Source organism: Anarrhichthys ocellatus, unplaced genomic scaffold, assembly GCF_004355925.1.
Source record: "Anarrhichthys ocellatus isolate YVR2014 unplaced genomic scaffold, GSC_Weel_1.0 scaffold4, whole genome shotgun sequence".
Taxonomy (NCBI): Eukaryota; Metazoa; Chordata; class Actinopteri; order Perciformes; family Anarhichadidae; genus Anarrhichthys; species Anarrhichthys ocellatus.
In genome coordinates, this window is record NW_022280034.1 from 7,319,818 (window position 1) to 7,339,911 (window position 20,094).

The 20,094-nt window shown below is 44.1% G+C and overlaps 1 protein-coding gene across 21 annotated transcripts in view; it reads left to right on the forward strand.

Annotated features, from left to right (window-relative positions):
* The first annotated feature begins 3,901 nt into the window (after positions 1-3,901).
* tcf7l2 (transcription factor 7 like 2) overlaps positions 3,902-20,094 on the forward strand; it is an 87,025-nt gene continuing 70,832 nt past the window's right edge. For 10 of the 21 annotated variants that reach the window (XM_031843648.1, XM_031843651.1, XM_031843653.1 and 7 more), the window contains exons 1-3: positions 3,905-4,491; positions 4,670-4,736; positions 4,943-5,067. In XM_031843648.1, coding sequence (XP_031699508.1) covers positions 4,303-4,491; positions 4,670-4,736; positions 4,943-5,067 — 381 coding nt within the window. In that variant the 5' untranslated portion in view covers positions 3,905-4,302. Of the gene's footprint in view, positions 4,492-4,669; positions 4,737-4,942; positions 5,068-20,094 lie in introns of all 21 variants that reach the window. The other 11 variants (XM_031843649.1, XM_031843656.1, XM_031843658.1 and 8 more) reach the window with 4 other exon arrangements.

The following is a 20,094-nucleotide window of genomic DNA, read 5'->3' on the forward strand; positions in this document are numbered from 1 at the left end:
CATCTAGATGTTTGTTGTCTGATTTGCTTTTACTCTAATGAATGATATATTAATATATGAATAATATACAGTATGAAACAGTCTTTTCATAAGCAGGTAAATCAGACATCTATTTCTCCTTCCTGTCCATTCCAGAAAATGACGAGGACCATTAGTATACATGTAATTATGGATAAGTACAGTATTATCCTGCTGATAGAATTCATATGAGCTGTGCTGACAATAAAATGCCAAAATACTTAACAGCGTCTCTGCCAACAATAGAGGGAATTTGCACTTGTCAAATGCAGCTAAAGTTAAATGTTAAGTTTCACTTATTATCAAGAGAACAAACTTCATTACTGGAATAAATCAAACCACAGTTACCATAAAACAAGCATATTTATGTGAGGGGAAAAAAGGCAAAAATGTCCAGCAGTAATATGTTAATCAGCATAGAGAGACCTTTTAGCTGGTGTGGTTGGCAACATTGGATGCATGATGGGTAATTAACTGTTTGCAAACACAGAGGAGGTGCACTGTGTGCTGTTGCTACCTTCCCTGCTCGAGATGAAACAATGAGGGTGTTCACAGGAAAGTATGTGATTTTTCAAAGTAGTTTGCTGTTCTCTGTGAGGATTTTTCAAATCTGTTTCTTTGAGTACTTATGTAGTATTTATTTGACCAGGCATCTCTTTCTTCTTCACCCCCCCCCCCCCAGACATTCATTCAGCCACAGATGTAAAAGTAGAGTAAACGCTGTTAAATAAAAATGACAAAACTTAACATTTTTTACTTTCCAAAAAGCACAATTTCATGACAAAGAATCAATAAATTGATCTGTAAAATATTATGTGTATGCTTTTGCATGTCGACTGTGTAAATTAGGTAGCACATACAGTATATGTTAATTTAATTTGACAGCTTCTTTTTCGATTATTTATTTATTCCCTTTTAAACCACAGGATCAACAAACATAAACATATGTGCAGTGGGATTTAGAGGACTTAAGAGATGCACGGTATTAAACACTCACCCCTATTCACTCTGCTTATTCAAACAGTGCTTACTGACTATGGATCGACTATTTAATTATTCAACATTAAAAGAAATCATGTCCCAAGGCTCCTTTTGAAATCCAAAAATGATTAAAGCAGAAATGTGTGTTTATGTGAAACGCTTTCTGGCGACCTGTAGGAGTGCAGTCGTAAAAACTATACAACAAAAAAAACAAACATGCAACATTCAAGCAAAATCAATTAGTACATCTTGTATATATTTTTATATTTTAAGTCAAAAGCAAATGCATTTTGGAACATATTTGTCATCATTATAATGTCTTCTTTATGCCATATATATAGAAGAAGCATGAAAAAGTTAGAAAAAAGCAAAAATCAAACATGGATATGAGAGCAAAACTGTGTTGAGCACTTACAATATTTATTTTCAAAGCTCCCAGAAACACATAGAGTACAATAATTCTAGCAGAGCTGTCAGTAAGGTAACAAAATGAGATTTAAAATAATGAAAGCATAAGTGCTTGTGTTTAGCATGTGTTATTATAGATTAAATTGGCATATGTCACAGAGACAGAATTATGATTAAATCTGCCACTGATTATTGCTGACTTCAAATCTGACGGTGAACAATTCAATCATGCCGGGGGTCAGAATCAGTGTGTGGATTCACCATCAGGGCTGCAGGTGAAGACTACAATAGAGAGCTGAAGCCGGGGCGATCAAGACAGTGGAGATGCCTCATGACTTCCTCCACACTCCGAGACGTGGAAGTGCACGGATGAGACAATCCCCAGTTGTACCAAAACCACAGCATGCACGCAGAGCAGAGGTGAGCACGCGAAGCCCATAACAAAATGAATAACGCCAACACAGAAAGCCGCGCGTGCCCCACGCTCCATCATTCAGAGCAGCAGTGGCAACGCAGCCTATCATCATCTTATTAAAGGGTCCTGTAGATTAGAATCACCAGGGCGGCATCAGAGGCAGGTGTCCCCACGGCAGGCATGATAACACGCTGCCAGCCCCCCCAGTAAACTCTCAGGTGCCTGCTGAGGCAATCCGGGGAGAGGCCAGCCTGGAGCTCCTCTGCTTTGGTCTGGTCTGTGTGGGCTCAGGTTTGGAGGGCCCCGAGCGGCGGGGTGCCTCTTCTTCCACCGGCTGCCTAAACACAGACACACTGGATGAGAACCAAAGGCGGCTATCCCTTCCCCTTTCCTCCCTGCTCCCTAACACTGCCGGCTGGGCTGCAGCCAGCTACCGCGGCTCTCACCTCTCCCTGATGAAGCACAGCAGTGATCGCCGAGCGGAATAGCCTGCTTTCATGGTGCTGCCTGCATGGTCTAGGTGTGCGTTGGTAGGCAGATTCACAACACTTTAGTGCTACTGTGCACATGATTCCTCCTCACTGCTGTTTTGACAACACCGCTGAGAGCAGATACAGAGGAATTACTGTCATAACATTTGTTCTCGTGCGTCTAACAGCACGATGACATGAAACAATATTTTCTTAATCAGCAATTCTATGTCTTGTTTTGATCTTATAGTGATTTATTTGCGCTAGGAAGGAGCCAGCTCCGTGTTGCAATGTGGTGTAAGTGTCACCTGGATGTATGTATCAGCTTTACTTCATGCAGTTACATTTGAAATTCATTGTTGATTTTGTGATTGCTCCATCAAATATCAGCTCTAATAGAAACTGCATTTCCTGAGCTGATGAGATAAGGTTAGTGAATCACCGGTGCTGAGCTCATCACCGACACACGCACACACACACACACACACACACACACACACACACACACACACTCGTGCACAATTCCCTTGTTCAGCTGGAGCAGGCATCAGGTTTTTTTTTCCTTTCCCTATTGCTTTTATTTATTTATACATTATTACATGCAACGGCAGGGTTTTCCTATGTTATTGTGTGTTTATTCTTCATTAATCTGTTTTTACTCAGAAGAAATTATTGGATATTTTGCATTTTTTTTCTTTGTTGTCCCCTTTTTTATATTATTTTTTAATTATTATGAACACATTAAATAAAAAATGTCTTGCTCGAATAACTGAGTGCATGTGAAATGAACAAAAGCAGGACACAAAAACAGAATATGGTTTTGGAGACATATATACTACCTTATCATTTCATGTTGTCAAATTCTATCTTCCTTACATTTTTAATTAACTGCAATCACTGGCATTGTCTTAGATGTGTCTTTTTTTAGGCTGTATTTGTGTAAGAATAAGACACAGAATTGGAGCATCAGTTATTTGTGTCCAGTCTGGCTGCTGAGGGAGAAAATAAAATAAAAAAAACAGCCCAGTCTGTGCTGCCAGTGAGGGATTCAGGTTAGTCCCAGAGGACATCACACCTGTCAAGAAAGCAGGATGCAATAACACCCTCCATCCCAAAAAATAGATCTGAGGAAACATTATCTAATATAATGAAAAATAGATCTAAAGCACTGACAAAGCAGATACAATAGCAAAACAAGCTTGGAGTAACAGCTTTTTATTCTGCTTTGATAGGCCTCCATTTTATAAACAACAGGACGGATACAAAAGCAGAGACTAAACGTGAGAAATAAAAACTTTAATATAAGCTGTAACTTAATTTGACCCCGGTGCGACAGACTGGTCGGGGAATGGTGGAGTCAAACTGGTTGCAAACAGCCTGAGGAAGTACCCTCTTTTCTTTTTTTTTTTTCCTCTCCCTCCACCGGGAGACCGCCCATATGTGCGTTTAATCCACATTTACAAGCAACTCCTATCTTCCTCCTATTTTGCCATCACTGTCCTGCTCCCAAACTGCCTTTTTCCTCCTCACATGCGTTTCACTGCAGTCGTCCGCCGGCTTCCTCCAGCCTCTCTCTCTCTCTCTCTCTCTCTCTCTCTCTCCCCCCCTCTCTGCTTTTTTTTCCTCCTATTTATGAAAACGTCACTTCAAGTCCCTCCCTGTTTGAATCTCATTAGTTTCTTGTGTGTTTCTCCCTGTCAATAATCCTGAATCCAGACTCTCTCTATTTCCATCCCTCTCTATCTGTCAATCAGCGCCGCCTTTGAACTGAAAACCACTCCGACCAACTTCAACTCACTCAATCCGAGCGGCTCGGCTCCTTCTCCGGCTTCCTTTTTCTGCCAAGATTCCCTTCTTTTTTAGTTTTGTACCAACCGCCAGAGCTTTTGGAAAACGCCAATACAAGACCCCCAAACTTAAACTCGGACTTTTCTTGATCGCCGAGATCAGGGGTTTAAAACTTCGTGTTTTTGCCCCCCTCCCAAAAAAAAAATTTCTGCACGGGGAAAAATGCCGCAGCTCAACGGCGGCGGAGGGGACGATCTGGGTGCAAACGATGAAATGATTTCCTTCAAAGACGAAGGGGAGCAGGAAGAGAAAATTTCGGAGAACTCCTCGGCAGAAAGGGATTTAGCCGATGTCAAATCTTCTCTTGTAAACGAGTCGGAAACGAACCAAAACAGCTCGTCGGACTCGGAGGTAAGTTGCAACATTACAAACACCAAACCACGGGGCTGGATCGTCCCCGGCTCTGGTGAAGTTAGGGGCCTAACGTTTGTGACATTGTCACGCTGATAGCGACTTTAAAAAAAGAAAGTTCACATCGCCCCGCTGTGTTAACTTTAACGCAATCCCTGTGTTTCATTTCATTCTGAAGGCGGAAAGACGGCCTGCGCCTAGATCTGAAACTTTCAGAGACAAAACAAGAGAAAGTTTAGAGGAGGGTGAGTTTCTGCTTTATTCTTCCGCTCTTGTTTTTCCTATTTACACCATGACATTATGATGTGTGGCTGGCGGAGGGCATCTCCTCCGCTTTATTCCTCTCAATGCATTTTTAAAATTTTTTTTTTTTGTGGGAAAAAAAAAAAAGTTATCAAGGCCACTTTATTAAAAAAAGTTTTCTTCTTCCCCCCCCCCCCCGCCATGTTAGCTGCGAAAAGGCAAGATGGAGGGCTGTTCAAGAGCCCACCGTACCCGGGCTATCCATTTATAATGATCCCCGATCTCACAAGCCCCTACCTTCCCAATGGATCACTTTCTCCAACAGCACGCACAGTAAGTTCATTTATTTACAAACTGTATGTGCACACACACACACACACACACACACACACACTCCACGGACTCCGGGTAGAAAACACGCAGCCCGGACACGGGAGTGTTGTCACCCACAAAGTGCAGCCGGTTAGAAAATGTAGAGCCAAGTTTTGCAACTCGTGAAAGTGTACAGTTCAGTGGCGCTCATGTCCGCCCGCAGCGCCCCAGAGCCCCGTGTTGCCTGTGGAGGACGGCAGCTAGCATGCTAACAGTGCTAAGCGCGAGGACTGAAGGCAGGGAAAATGCATATTATGGGTTTATGGCAGGTCATGTGCGCTTGACATTTTCACACATATTCTCCCTGAAATGTTTATTTCAATGCATGATAAATGGTAAAACTATATATATATTTTTTATAATAATACCAATTATTATGTTGTTATTATTGTGCAGGGTCTCATGTATTCCAGGCTACAATTGCATGTGTGTGTGTGTGTTTTTTTTTTTTTTAAACCCACTGAATAATGCAATTGGCTTGTGTTTGCACAGCCTCATCAAACATGCCCTTTTTTTCTCTCACAAGCTGCACGCGCATTCAGACCTTTACACTGGCTTTCTGACACACTGCAACTAGTTTGAAGCAATGTAAAACCACACAAATGAAATCAATATGCAAATGAGCTTTTCAAAGTGATGTGTCAAGCATTATGTGAAAGGTGCACGCATTAACATTTTACTGTTGTTGTTTTTTTTTTTAAACAAAACAACCAATAATTATTTCTTATTTATATTTACTTTTTTTAAAAAGTGTGCTTTTATTGTTATGCAACTCTGCTGTGCTCTGCATGTGTGCACCACCTTTGGCTTCTAATGAGGAACCCAATGTCTTAAAAAAAAAAAAAAAAAAGCATGTGCTATGTCAACCCATATTTATAAATAAATTCATGTTATTTAGACACAATCAGCCGTGCTATAATTATGCACACTTACTCATTTGCTCAGCACCTCGCTGGTCCCACTGGGCTATGGCAAATCCTTAAGCGGCATCATTTTCTCAACCATGGGTGTTTCTTAGCCCCCCTATTTTAAACGGTTGCAATTACAAGTCTGCGCTTTAGGACCTGTCATCTCATTTTACAAGGTTAAGGCAAAGACCAGGCATTAGGAAATATGACCCCTCCACCACCTCGGCTTTGGCTAACGAAACTGATATTTGTTAAATTGTTTTTGTGCGCTGTGTGCACACCTTGAAAATAAATGCACATCTGATACATAATGCCTTTCTTTTGTGTTTGACACAATTTTTGCTGTATCAGTTTCAACAGGGTTTCACATAAAACATATTTTTTTGCAGCTTACACAAAATTCTCTCTACGTCTGTGTGCTTTATATCGTTTTTTTATAAGATTTTTATAATTGCCACCATATGCATTTTTGAGAACATTTTGCCATTCTTTCCCTTGTTAGTCAGCCCGGCCTTGTTAACGCTACCGGCTGGTATGTGGATATTAGTCACTCATTATTCTCATCAGTACTGACACAAACACACACACACACATTCACAACACGCGTGATTTGAACTGAGGCGCTTCCTTGTCTCAGTGGCAGAGGTTTGTAGTTTTCTTTGTGCCTTTTCGTCAGCACTGTGCCCGGCACCGGTCCGAGGAGCGCTCACTTCATTCTGCCTGAGCAGCGGTTAGAAAAGCAGTAGCAACACTGGCTGGAGGATGCTGCGGCGAGACAGTGTTGATTCTTAATTCCACCCCTGAACTCCTATTTTTAGAAAAATAAGGATATTGTTTTTATTATTTAAATATGTCTTCCATGATTGTGAACCTGTTGTTTAGTTTCCTCTCTGCGCCACTTGCTCGTATATAAAAGATGAAGTCGGTACAAAATCCTGAAGCCACTGATTATTGAGATGTTATATTCGCGTATTAGGAGGCGACGTTTATTACAGCTGGATTCAGAGATCTATACCTGAACAGTGACTGTGTAATAAGATGATGAACATTGTTTTTTTCGGCTAGCGGTGATCTTCCCACTGTACAGCTCCGGCCCCCACTGTCTGCAGTGCCCTGTGTGTCCGGCCATTAGAGCTTTGAAGTCGGCGCCCGCTGTAATATAAATGTATTAGACTTAAAGCTGGCATAAATAATTCACCTGGACATTGATTAGCTGTCTTGCTCCCTAATATGTCATGTGAGGCAGTGAATATGACTGCTTGTTTTATTGGAGACTTTCTCTGTCCTGTCATCAAAGGGTTTGATTCTCGCTGCTCTTCCCTTCATTTCTCTTCCTCTGCTTCTCTGGGTTTGGGGCGATGCTGTGATTTTATTTTCAGGATGTGGATTTTCAACATCTAGGCCTTTTTTTTTTTTTAAATCTGTGTTTTTGTATTTAATATAAATTGTTTCAATTGAGATAATTGATTTCTGTATTTCTCAGAGAAATAAAAAAAACTGATGAATTTAGATAATGTTCTTCTCTCTGCTAGCAGCACTGCTGCTGAGCTGTCTGGACATTTTACCTGCTTTCTGGCATTTTTGTTTTTGCATGACTTGAGTGAGGGGAAAAAAAACATCCTGGATGTGGCGGTTACCATAATATGTCTGACCTCTGGGAGCCATAATCAGAAACCACCTAAGTCCAAGGAGGCTCACAATTTAGTATCATTTAGCAATTTGACATGACTTTGTGCCCGGGCTGTAAAAGCCCTCGTGTCCTCCTCTCCTCTCCTCCTCTCCTCTCCTCTCCCTCCTCCCCAAACCCCACACAAAGGCCTGCTGGATCACTGGGTGCAGGTTGAATTGGAGAAGTGGCCTGCCCAGTTCACCCCGGTTTTCTATCTCCTTTCACTTTCCTCCTGTTCCCTTTGCTCCCTCTACCTCATCTCTCTACCTTTTGTTTCCTGCCGATGCTAACGCGAGGGCTTTTTGGAAAAAAGGCGGCGGGTTAACTGCGGTGCTGTGGGCTAACATCACACCTCAACAGGTCTGGAGACGCCAAGGCTCAGGGAGGGGAGAGCAGGATCTGGGCAGGCCAGCTCTCCTGCATCGGGCTGCAGGGCCGTAAATCCACTGGCTCTATTTACTGCCTCTCGGACTTATGAATGTTAAGATATTTGACGCCACCCCTGGCCCCATAATTCTCCAAGCCTGGAGACTTTTGGCGGAGGTTTTGAGTTTCGACGTATAATTACGAGTAGTTTAAAAAAGAACAAGAAAGTGGAAGGGGGGTGGAGGGGGGGGGGGGGAGGGGGGGATGAAAACGCAACACCAAGCATCCACCGCTGTGTTTAGAGTGAAAAAAGACGCTCCCAGAACCCGTGGCGATCCTACTACGAGACGGCGGAGATGCTTTGTGTGGTTGAAACAATAGCTTTTCTCCCCTTTTTTCCCTCTTTGTTCCATTTCTGTGCTCGTGCCAGGATCGCTCATGTTGCCGCGGATTCACCTTCTTAAAAAACAAAATACATCCACTTTCCGACAGGCCGACTCCTTCCTTTATCATTCTCATTCCAGGAAGACATAATGGAGGATTTTCTGGTCAGATTATTGTAATGAACATGCAGAAGTGAATGAACCGCCACCTCCTTTGTGCTCACGTGCACACGTTGCTGTGGCCTTATCTGTTATAATTGACACAGACAGACAGTATCTTTCCTAAACGTGGCAGCAGCATAAGCATAACAATGGTATATCATATGGATTATGTGTGTTCGGCCTGCTGTAAATGGATTTTTGGCTGTGACAAGAGGAAAGATAGTTTAATGCGGATTTAAAGGATAGGGCCCACACCTTATCAAATTGGCTTTACATGTTAATAGGGCCTAATTGGTGTCCGCGGGGGGTTTCGTGGCACAACGCGGCTGCATTTTGTGCCTCTAGCCGCAAAATGCACTGACTTTAGTTGGAAGGTTGCGCTCCTTTTGTCTTGCAAATCACTTTTGTTTACAAAGTATGGCGGAAGCGACTCCCTCCCTCTCTCTCTCTTCCTTCCACTACTCCTTTTTGTGCTTCATCTCTCTCTCTCCCTCTCTCTCTCTCCCACTCTGCTGTTTGTCTCATCCTGTGCGAGGAGAGCAGAAAGAAAAGGTCCTTATTTTTCTCCGACTCAATAAACAGTCATAAAAAGCACAATCTGCTTTGGATTTAAGGAGTTAAGTCTGAGAAGGGGGGGCTGGGGGGCTGGGAAGCAAAGTTTGGCACCATTAAATAAAAATTGGGGCCTGCTAGACATTAGCGGTGCACAGCACATTCTCAGAGCTTAATTAGTCCGAACTGTAATTGTTCATGGTCTGCCAATAGGAGTAATGCTCAGGAAAAGTGGAGTTGCACTAAATCGGCCCCGGGTTTTTAAAACAATAAATCACTTGCATATTTGTGCCGTGATTCAGATGGAGGCTCGACCTCTCCCATCTCGACATGTGGTAAATTGTAAAGTCAATGAATCGCAGATGTAGGGGCTTGGGAGGTGGTGGGGATGGGGGGGGGGTCTCAGAGAGAGAGGGAGAGGGAGTACAGTAAGGTTTTGTTAGTGCCTGGTGAATGAATGGAAAAGATTTGTGCAGTATATATATATAGATATATATCTATATCTATATATATCTATATCTATATATATCTATATCTATATCTATATATATATATCTATATCTATATCTATATCTATATATATATATATATATATATATATATATATATATGTTATTTCTCTCAGCTAGCGGGGCTTAATTGTCTAATGCTGATGATGTTGGCAGGCTGAGCCGCGTGAGAGCTTACGCGCCCGTCGATCTGTCACTCTGCTTGAAACACCACGGAGGCACCAAAAACAAAAAAAAAAACAATCAGTCACTTAGTGAGTGTGTTTGTAATCAGATTTGAACTAGTGCAAAGGGATGAGGTGGCTCCCTGGTGGCAGTGCGAGCTGGGCTTGGGTGGAGCTCACGTTCAGCTGCAGTCAAGTCTGGTTTGGGGCTGAACCTTTTTAAAAAAAAATATTAAATCATTAACTTCATTGTTTTTAATGTAATAACCGCTAATCTGATGCCTCATTTTGACTTCAATGTAACAGATTATGCCTGTTACTCATTAAGTCACAGCACAGCCTGGGTACTTTTCTTTTGGGTAAAATAAATTATTCTCAGAATGGATCAATCTACTACCACCTCCTGTATCCGTCCTTGTTTCTGTCACTAAGCCACCACACTCTGCTTTTCTGTGCCTGAGCAATGAAGAAAAAAAAAAAGGCATTAGTTTAGCAGCTGTGCACTGGTGGCCCCCCCCCCCCCCACCCCCCCCGGACCCCCCCCCCCCCCCCCCCCCCCTCGCTCCCTCTCTTTCTCCCATGCATTTCTATAGAGCTCAACACAAAGATAGTACTGTACATCTGGAATGCAACTTTTGTCATCTGTTAAACATGGGCTAGCTCTGCTCCTGGCCCACAGGATTTGGGGCTCCCTGAAACATGGAAATTAAATTATTTTGTGTGTGTGTGCGTACATGTAGCCACCGGTTAAATGTGTATCCGTATAAGGAGCATGTTGCTTTATTTTTATTTACTGTTTTTCCTTGGTAGAAAGCACGTTTTGCACTCCTTCGAATTGTTGGCAAGTTCACTTATAAATTTCAAAAGCAGTGCAGAGATATGCACAGAACCAGATATGCATTAGTTTTTTGAGCATTTAAACATGAATATACACCAAACTTCCTGTCGGTACTTTCTAAACACATTGGTCTTTTTGAATTTTTAAATTGTTGAGGGTCAGTGCATAGCTGATCTAGACACGTGTTGACAGTGTTGGTCGGTAGAATCTGGAGCTTCTACTGATTACCAGACAATAGAGTTTTCGAATACAGACTTATTGGAAATGGTGATATAGATTATAGATGATGAGATTATATTATCAGCGTTCCTGCGCTGCATCCAACTGAAAAGATAAGGTTAAAATAACTATTGATCGCATCTTTGAGATATAAAGGTGATGGTTAGGATTAGCTAGTCTCAACAGATGATTACCTTTTTAGAATCGGTTTTTTTCACGATAATTGTGTCATAATTACAAAACCATTGAAAATGTCATTTTCAAGAAAAGCATTTTGAGAAGAATTGTCCTCGTGTTTTGTCCCGTGGAGCTGTACACTTAACCATATTTTAACCAGAGTGCAGAAGAAATGTTACATGAAGGATTGTTCGAGCTCAGGTATCACGCAAAATGCTCCTGGAATGTGCATTTCTCTCTCTTTTTTTCCCCCTCTTTCTTCGTCTTTTCCTTGCCTTGAATGTGCATATTTCTCTAAGTTCATTCATAATGGGACCAGAGTGCTCCAGTAGCCAAATGAGTTCACCAGTAGCGGAGTGGGAGGGGAAGCATGGAGCGGGGGAGAGGGGGGGCTGGGAGGGGGCAGAGAAAAGCGGGAAATGTGTGTTTGGGCTCTGTGTGTGTGTGTGAGTGGGAGGGCGCGGAGGGGCGACGGCGGGGGGGGGGGAGGCGAGGGTCGGACGCACAAAAGCCGTCTGAATAGAGCGCATAATTGCTGTTAATGCCAGGGCAATGAGAGCAGCGACAGTTCCTGGTTAGATGTCCAAACAATAGTGCCCCTAGGCTTCACATTTATCTTCCCGTTAAAAAAAACAACAACACAGCAGGGACTAAGCGGAGACGAACACTGGAGCAAGTTTCAGTTTTCAGCCACACTTGACGAGCAGGCATGTGTTCATGTGTGTGTTTTCTGCCTCTGAATCAGCCCCCCCCCCCCCCCCCCCCCACACACACACACACACCTCCCCTCTCCTCCACGTCGCTCGCCTCGCTTCCCACACTCAATTGTCATCAAAAAAAAATGTGCCTTTAAAAAGCTCCAGGATGAGAGGGCCGCCCTGAAGCTGGAGGAATTCTGGTGGTGCAGGCCTTCTGTTCGGATCGTGGAGTGTGTGTTTGGGGAAGGGTCAAAGGGCAGCGGCGCTGACATGCTTTCTCGTTGAAAAAGGAGCTTCCCCTCTCACCCCAGTGGAGCGCTTGAGTCTCCACTGGAGGTTTTTTTTTTTTACTTTTTGTCTCCAGAGCTCGCGTCTGTGTGTGCATGCAGGGAGGAGGTGCCACACTGCCAACACAGCTCCTAATGATCATGTCGGGCTAGATAATGACTAGCCGTGCCAGTGTGCAGTGAACACCTGTGGTACGCCAGCCTTTTATGGATGTGGTAGAATGCTCTGGAAGGCACCACAGAAGAAGAATCTCATTCATGCTAATGTCTTTTCTCCTCTTGTACACAAATAATCAGACAGTAGTGGTAGAAAATACTGACATTTTCAACATAAAATGGAAACAGTTATGTTATTACCTCATCTTATTTATCTTGTGGTAGTTTGAGCTCCTATTTTCTGTAATATTCTAATTACAGCATAATAAATATTAATATCAAACTCCATGTGCAATACCAAAATGAGTTTATCTACATACAGTGTAATATGCAGATGTTGTTATTCAGCAGTCTTGTTTTTGTATCTCCAGTCTTAATGTAGTCAAGGGAATGTCTGTACGCCGATAATCTGTTCAAAATGGCTCAGATGGGTACGAGGCACTCTGTGTGTGAGTGTGTGTGTGTCTGTGTGTGTGCTCAACACATAATGGAGGAGTTTAAGGTGATAAAACCCCAGTCAATGGATTTTTGATCTACTAATTAAACTTTTAATTGTAGCAGGATAAGCTGCGAGGAGTGTGTGTGTGTGATTACGTCTGCGTTTGGGAAGCGGAGTGAGTCCGCTAATGAGGTGATCGTCTGCTTGTTTGTCGTGTAAGGTGGTGGATTCATAACTGCCCGCGAAAGGTGAGGGAGGTTTTAGAGTGCAAGCAGAAATAAATTAATCTGCTAATCTGCGGCTTATGGTAGGAGGGGGCGGGGGGGGATGTTGGCGAGATTACTTTAAAATGCACAAGGCTAATAAAATGTATCCCTCTATGCTGGCGTGCCATGTGCAACAGCGATTCGTCTCTTTTTTTTTTTTTATCTTCTAGTTGATGAACTGATTCCAGTGGAAAACAGATTAAGGGTAAATTCTCTTAAACCAGCTGTTAGAAACCTATTTACCCACAATAATAATGCGCCCGTTGTAAAGAGACAGCTGTCAACTTGTGTACCAGCACCAGCTAACATTTCCATGTGAACAGTCTGTCACATCCAGCCTACGCTGAGCACGTGAGCATCCATTTATTTGGCTCCGAAATTCAGCATCAATCAAATTTAAATAAATAACAATGTTATTTTTATGCCGTCTGTAAACAGTGTTCTATATTTTAAATGAATCATATTTTATATTGACTATTTGTTCTTATTTTGTTTCCCCCAAAATGGATCCTCACATTTTAAAAATAACTTGTGACATGCACAGCACTGAACTGCCGAACATATGTATAGACATTGTTTTTAGCATGTTGTTAGCCTTAAAAAAACAACCCCCACCCCCCTCTCCTTGTATTCATTTCCCTTCCAGTGAGAGGCCGTTGTGTCGGCCGTCGTTCGGGGTCAATTCCAAAAGTGAACAAATTGACTCACGGCACTGAGTGTCTCCGGGGGTCAGAGTGAATGGAGTTTCTTGTTGGGACAACTGTCCCGAGGTGAGATGAGAGAGAGACAGACAGAGGAAAGACAACACTTAAGCCATATTACGATATACAAAACCGAAGACGATATCGAGACGATATATCGATATATCGCCCAGCCCTAAGTCTAGTCACCCTGATTGATTGAAACAGTGACCTGCAGTGCCTCGTCGCTGTGACGGTGTCCACTGCTGAGGCCTCGACACAGGGAGTGTAGTCTTCCGATAATAAAATCAAGCCTGAATGACAGCTGATGTCTGTGTTAAGTATTAAATGTAGATTAGAGCTGCACATGTTCACATACCCGAGTTTACGTAGTTTGGCACGGGTGTGCTCCTCCTGATTACTCTACATCCTGGTTTCGTTAATGACGGGGTCTTGACCCAAAATCGGACGCAAATCTTATTCCAGCATGTTTCCCCGTGGCAGTCCCTTTTTCAAAACTGTTGGAGTGAGAGATTGAATTTCATATTTGGTTTGGAAGCTGTTTTGAGTGGAGCGATTCCTGTGAAAGTCCCAAAATTAACACCACACAATTCCAAAGTTTGTCTTTTGGTGGGTGGACCAGTAAGGAGACACGGGCCTGTAACTTCCCTTGGTTCTATGTAAACAGTCTTAACTCTTAACATTTCTGAGCGTTATGTATTTCAACCTCTGACCGAGGTTGATTTTAGATACAAAGTGTCAATCCGAAACCTGTTCAGTCATAATGAAAGTTATGATTTGGGTGGCCTTTGTGTCATGTGATGCACGTCACAGTGCCCTTTAGAACCAGGAGGCCCTTTATCTCCTCTTTACTGCCCCCTCTATCTTTATTGGCAGCCGCACTTTGCATATTTGTAATATCAATAAAGATAAAAATTCCAGCCTCGTCATTACAGGTGGCGTCAAGTGGTTACGATTTCAGCAGGGATCCTTTTTAGCGACGTGATGATTCCAGTTCTTTTAATAGCTAATCTCTCTGCCGTTGGAGGTCAGCGTGGGCTCTTGTCAGTCAGCGTTTAAGTAGCCAGCGCAGGGCTCTGGAGCATTTCTGCTAGATGAGTCCAGTTTTGCATGCATATAAAAGCCCTTTTGTCTGTCGGGGATGACCCTTGCTGTTGTAAGGCCTGTATCTGTCTCTGCTCAGGCAGGCGGGCGGGCCTGCAGTGAGGATGCAGCAGCTGGCCGGGGCCCAGGCACAGGAATGCTGTGTGTGCTGTTTAAACAGTGGCTCATCTCAGTGCAGGGCTGGAGGAGCTGAGGGAAGGAAGTTGCTGCATGTTTACATAGCTGAATTGTCCTTTGGGCCCCCCCAGTGTCTAATGCACTTCTGTTCAAACATTCACAAGTGTGGAGATGACCCCCACTGATGCTGGTGTTCACAGCTCTGCCTCTGCCCGCTCTCTGTCTGCATGTGTGTTTATGAACAATGAAGACTCACGGCCACTACTTTCTTCCCTACTGTGAGTGTTTGTTGCTTTAACCTGGAGGCTTGGGTGATAGATAAAAAAAAAAGTATTACAAGGCTCAATTTATCACACTGAGGCGTTAAGGGAAGCGACCGATGAAGAGATAGGAGGCACCTCATTGCTCTATCCGAGGTCCTGTCCAACAAGGACCCAGACATTGACATACGGCGGAGTCGCCAAGCTAATTGTTGTTTGAATTAACTGTTATGATCCGATGACAAATCTCTCACGCGCTTTGCCGCCGGAGCGGAAAATGCATCCGGGGGATTGGCATGATCATCGCGAGTGTGTAAACCTGGCTTCAACAAGATGGATAAATGCAATTATTGGGCAGACCTGGAGAGGAGAAAATCCATTTAAAGCCCGTAAAGCTAAGCAGGGGCCGTGGTTAATTCATTTGGCCAATTTACGGGTGATGTACGAGTGTCAGGGCACATTAGGCAGGCGGGGGAGCGGTGGGTTTGGGTGGATGTGGGTGTGTATTTTTATTTTTTTTCGTAGGGCGGCTACACGTGAAGATGCTCTCTGGTTGCAGAGCAGTCTCCTTGAGACCTATTTCCCTACTTCCCTCCACTCCTCACCCCCTTTTCCGTCTCAGCGGACAAAACAAATGGAGCCTGGACATGGAAATGACAAAAAGATGCACTGAGTGAGAGGGAAGAGGGATTGCTTTGCAAATGAGGTGGGGAAACGTGTCTGTGGTCGGCTGGGCGGCAGAGTGAGTACCACAGTGCTTTACCGAGAGCTCAGTCAGGTCCCCCCCCTCCACACACACACACACATCCTGCGAGTTTAATGACTGCTTTCTCTATATGCAGCAGTAGTGGCCGCGCTGTGACCATTCATAGTAATTAAATGTCCCAGAAGAGCAGACATGTAAACCTTATTTCTGCTTCTAGTGTCAATCAATCCTGTAACCGCTCAACAAATATTTAGTTTTCTATGTTTGTTTTACCCTTCACTAAGCCCCGCCCCCCAGCAGCTACTCCTTCAAGCTGTCAGAGGGTACCATGGAGCCCACACTGTCACTAACTGCAGTAACAAGTATCAATGTAACACAACGTTTAACCATGACTAGCTCAAAATCCACAAAACCTTCCTGCAAATTAAGAAAATTAAGAAAACGATTGTACGAGAGTTTGTGGAGCGGAGCCGCACAGTTGTCCGTTGCTCCGCTATGATTGGCCAGTCTGCGTTCGAGGGCAGGACTTAGCGAAGAGTCATAGAAGTAAGTGAAAGATAATACATAGAAAAGTAAGCTGAATAAAAAAAAAAACTATTGAAATGTTGCCATAGGGTTTATTCTAATGTTGACGGTGTCAAGTCACTCTATCCCAGATTGACTTTCATACTCTCTCTGAACTCGTGAGTTTCGAATTGAGTTATAATTACATTGTGGTTCCCGATGTTTACTGTGGGTGCGCTAAGTCCTCCTCACGGTTTGCTTCTCGCACCGAGCACTTGCAGTCTCACCTATGGTACTTTTTTATGAAAGCTCGTCAGCTGCTAAATGCTTCAAGTTATTTTCGTCCGTGCTTCTTGTTAAGCGTGGACGGACGTGTGTTTATCAACTCTTGCAACACGTTGACATTAGATGGCTTCGCTCCGCTTGGTCTGTTACACAGCCATTGTCTCGCTGGAGTAAAACCACTCAACGGTTACACAAGCCGAGCGGTATGCAAAAACAGTGGTTAGCTCATAACCGGGCGGGTGAGAGGCGTTGAGGGAAGCTTTGGTTTACAGCTCCAAGCCACAGCCTGAATCAGGGCAGGGTTCGCTATCAGACAGAGAAACATGAGAGGCTAAGACCTCTGTCACTATGATGCCGATGCTTTTTAAGTGGTTGAGATCACACTTAAGTGCTTCTTGGTTCCGTTGATTTGGTTTGCCGGTGTGTGTACGCGTTTGCCGTCTGTGTCGGAGGAAGTGTGTGTTGGCATTTGTCACCTGACTGCCAGGCAGCTTCAGGAAACCAGAGTCGGTGTGAATGACGAGGCTTGTCGAAGACAGGTGCCAGCGCTGCCGCCCATGCCTGCCGTTCAGCAGCTGGGGGGGAAAGCCTGCAAGGCCCACAGTCAAGTGTGGGCCATTGGGAGACGGCATCAGCTAGAATTCCCTGGCCGTGGGGGGATCAAGCAGGCAGGCCTCACTGCAGTCCTGCGGCTTAAAGAAACATGCCGAATGCGCCTGTGCATGCACCTTCTGCAGCACTCCATGTACCGCGCATACTCCTGCTCTTCCATAGCAAGACATTCTTTGTGCTCCAAAATAGACTTTGTTTTTCTTTAAGCGCGGTTGCTTCTGTTTTAAGTGCTGTGGAAATGAGCAAGCTGTTTTAATCTTAAACATAATTTAACAGCTGAACAGATTCTGTGATTCAGAGATCGTACAGGTAAGGATGGAACATTGTGCGAAAATGTGAAGTCCAGCTGATCTGTTGTTTTGCTATGCAGCTGCATTTTGATGGAGCTGGAGAACGAGAATCAAACGCCAAAAAAAGCTGTGCAATGGAAAGTTAGTAAATCCACAACGTCCCGTGTTTGTAGAGATGGGCAACAGATCTGCACACGTGCTATGATTACATCATTGCAGACTTGCGACCTGTCATGTGTTAGTGAGCTCCAACAACCACAACCGTCAGTGTTAGAAATATTCCAGTGTGTAACATCGGTTGCCTAATTCTTGAAAAGAAAATCAATAAAATCTGTTCTGTTCTGGTCTGATACTGAGTTTTTGCCCTGGATGTGTGATCATCAGACTTCAGTCCTATCTGCTACATGTTTCATTTAAATTCAACAGTTATTTTTGATAACTCAACACAGCATTAGGGACGCAGACTGACTGGTCTCTTTCTGACCTCCTTGTGAACATTGTGGTATTAAACAGCAGTGCAGCCTCCCTCCCATTCAGAGCAATGGCACAACTGGAGAGTGGAACAGGAAACATCCCCTGTCCTCTCAGGATAGTGGGGTTGTAGATGTGCCTGGGAGCCATTACTGTAAGCCCTCTGAGCCTTCGAGGGGAAGTTCCATGGACATTTTCTACACTCGCCTTTGGGATTACTTTGAGTCCCGCAATCTGAAGAAATCCAGCGCTCTAAATATGCAGATCTAGTTTTCATCTTCTCCTGATCCACCTCCTCGCTTCTTCCCAGATGCTTGCCCACCCTCATGGGAGAACAACTGCTGGCTGTCAACTATAGGCCAGGGCAATTCCTCACACTGAAAAAAATGCATGGAAGTTTTCTATATGCTCCCACAGATCATTTTACAACAGTAGACCTAAGCCTCTCAACACAACTGTTCCCAGTCGGTGGCGAGCTGCCAGTCATATTACGGTCACCAGTAGGACAAATGTTTCTCATTCTGTGTGTAGCTTCACACACATCGACGTGGCTCGGCTGTAAAGATATTCAAGCTATTGAACCAAACCGTTAATGTTCTTCTTCTAATGTTTGGTGAATTTAGAAGAAAATATTATAGAGACAGGGTTTGTTTGACATGGCATACATTAGCCTACTCCTGGTGTCAACCATAAAGATGTGACAACAAAAGGTGCAAGAAATCCAAACTGGCAGCCAATCGGTGTACCCGGAACACATTCTTGGTGTTTGAGTTAACATTAGCGGTAGGACTATATTGTAATGATCTCACTTAAAGCATTTTATGCCTGACATGAGTCCAGTCAGCGCAGTTAATTTGCTGTTATTTATCTCTATGGTAGTGGTAAAATATAAACAGGCGGAAGAGATGACCCACGAACAGTTTGTGACGAATAAATGGCAAAACTCGGGCCTGAACTTGAGGAGAATCTTGTTTTTTGGCCGGACAGCTCGACTGTTGGAGCTCCCTGGCCAGAGATTGAGATACTGTGGTCTGAGACGCTGGGAAAGTCGACCTCTAATTGTTCACAGAAGCCATTGGCAGGAGGAGCTGAGTAATGATGAGTGAGTAAGGCATCAACAAGGGGGGGGCGGATGCTGAGATGAGACCGCTCACACTTTGCCGTTCGGGGTTTTTTCGAGGCCCACTGGGATGCTCCCCAATGACAAACTGGTTGCGCTAAAGAGAGAAAAAGAATGTCTAGAAAACCCAACTCCTTTTCCTTGGCTGGCTTTTAAGAGACGGACACTTTCTTCACGTTTTAAATTGGGCTTGTCATGCGGTTTCCTCAACTGGGCTGCCGGGAGCCGACTGTTTCCACATCGTCCAAATGTTCTGCACCAGTTTTGGTATCGAGAAAAAAAAACAAGGGTCTGCTTTTTCTGGCGCTGATCACTGTGGTATTAAATCTCCAATTTTTTTCTCCAAAAAACTAACACAGCCATGCGCTTGTCTTCTTCACGCCTTTTTGATCTCTGTCACAGTTGCTTGACAAGAGGCACATCTGCCTCTCTGTCACTAACACTGCCACGACCCTGTAAACCCCCCCCCCACCCTTCCCTTCCTTCCACTTGTCGCACAAATCCAGTTTTGTGGTGCGCCGCGATTTAGCAAATAACATCAGTAATGATTCAATTGGGTATAAAGTAATTGAGAGCCGGCCTGCTTGCCATCTGTCTGGTGAGATTACTACTTTCTGTGTAATTAAACGTGTGACCTTGCGGCCGTGGAGGGTGGTGCCACCCGGGCAGCTACTGCCAAAGAGCCAGGCCGTCTTATTTGAAGTTGGGGGGGGGGGGGGGGCTGTTGTGAGGTTTTAACAGTTTAGCCCAGCTGCTAAAGATAGCACAAGCTGATGTGAGTAGAGATTAAGTGGCAGTCTCCTTTACATGGATGTGTCCTGTGCGTGTATTCACACACACCAACGAGCCCGTGTCAAAACCCAAGTCACCAAGCCTTCGGTCAATTTGGCGATGCGAGAGGGGCCCCGCTGAAGTCGCCGTGATCCCTGTGTGCATACAGTGTAACCAGGAGAGGGTACAGACGCTGGGCCCAAAGCATGTGTGTGTGTGTGTGTGTGTGTGTGTGTGTGTGTGTGTGTGTGTGT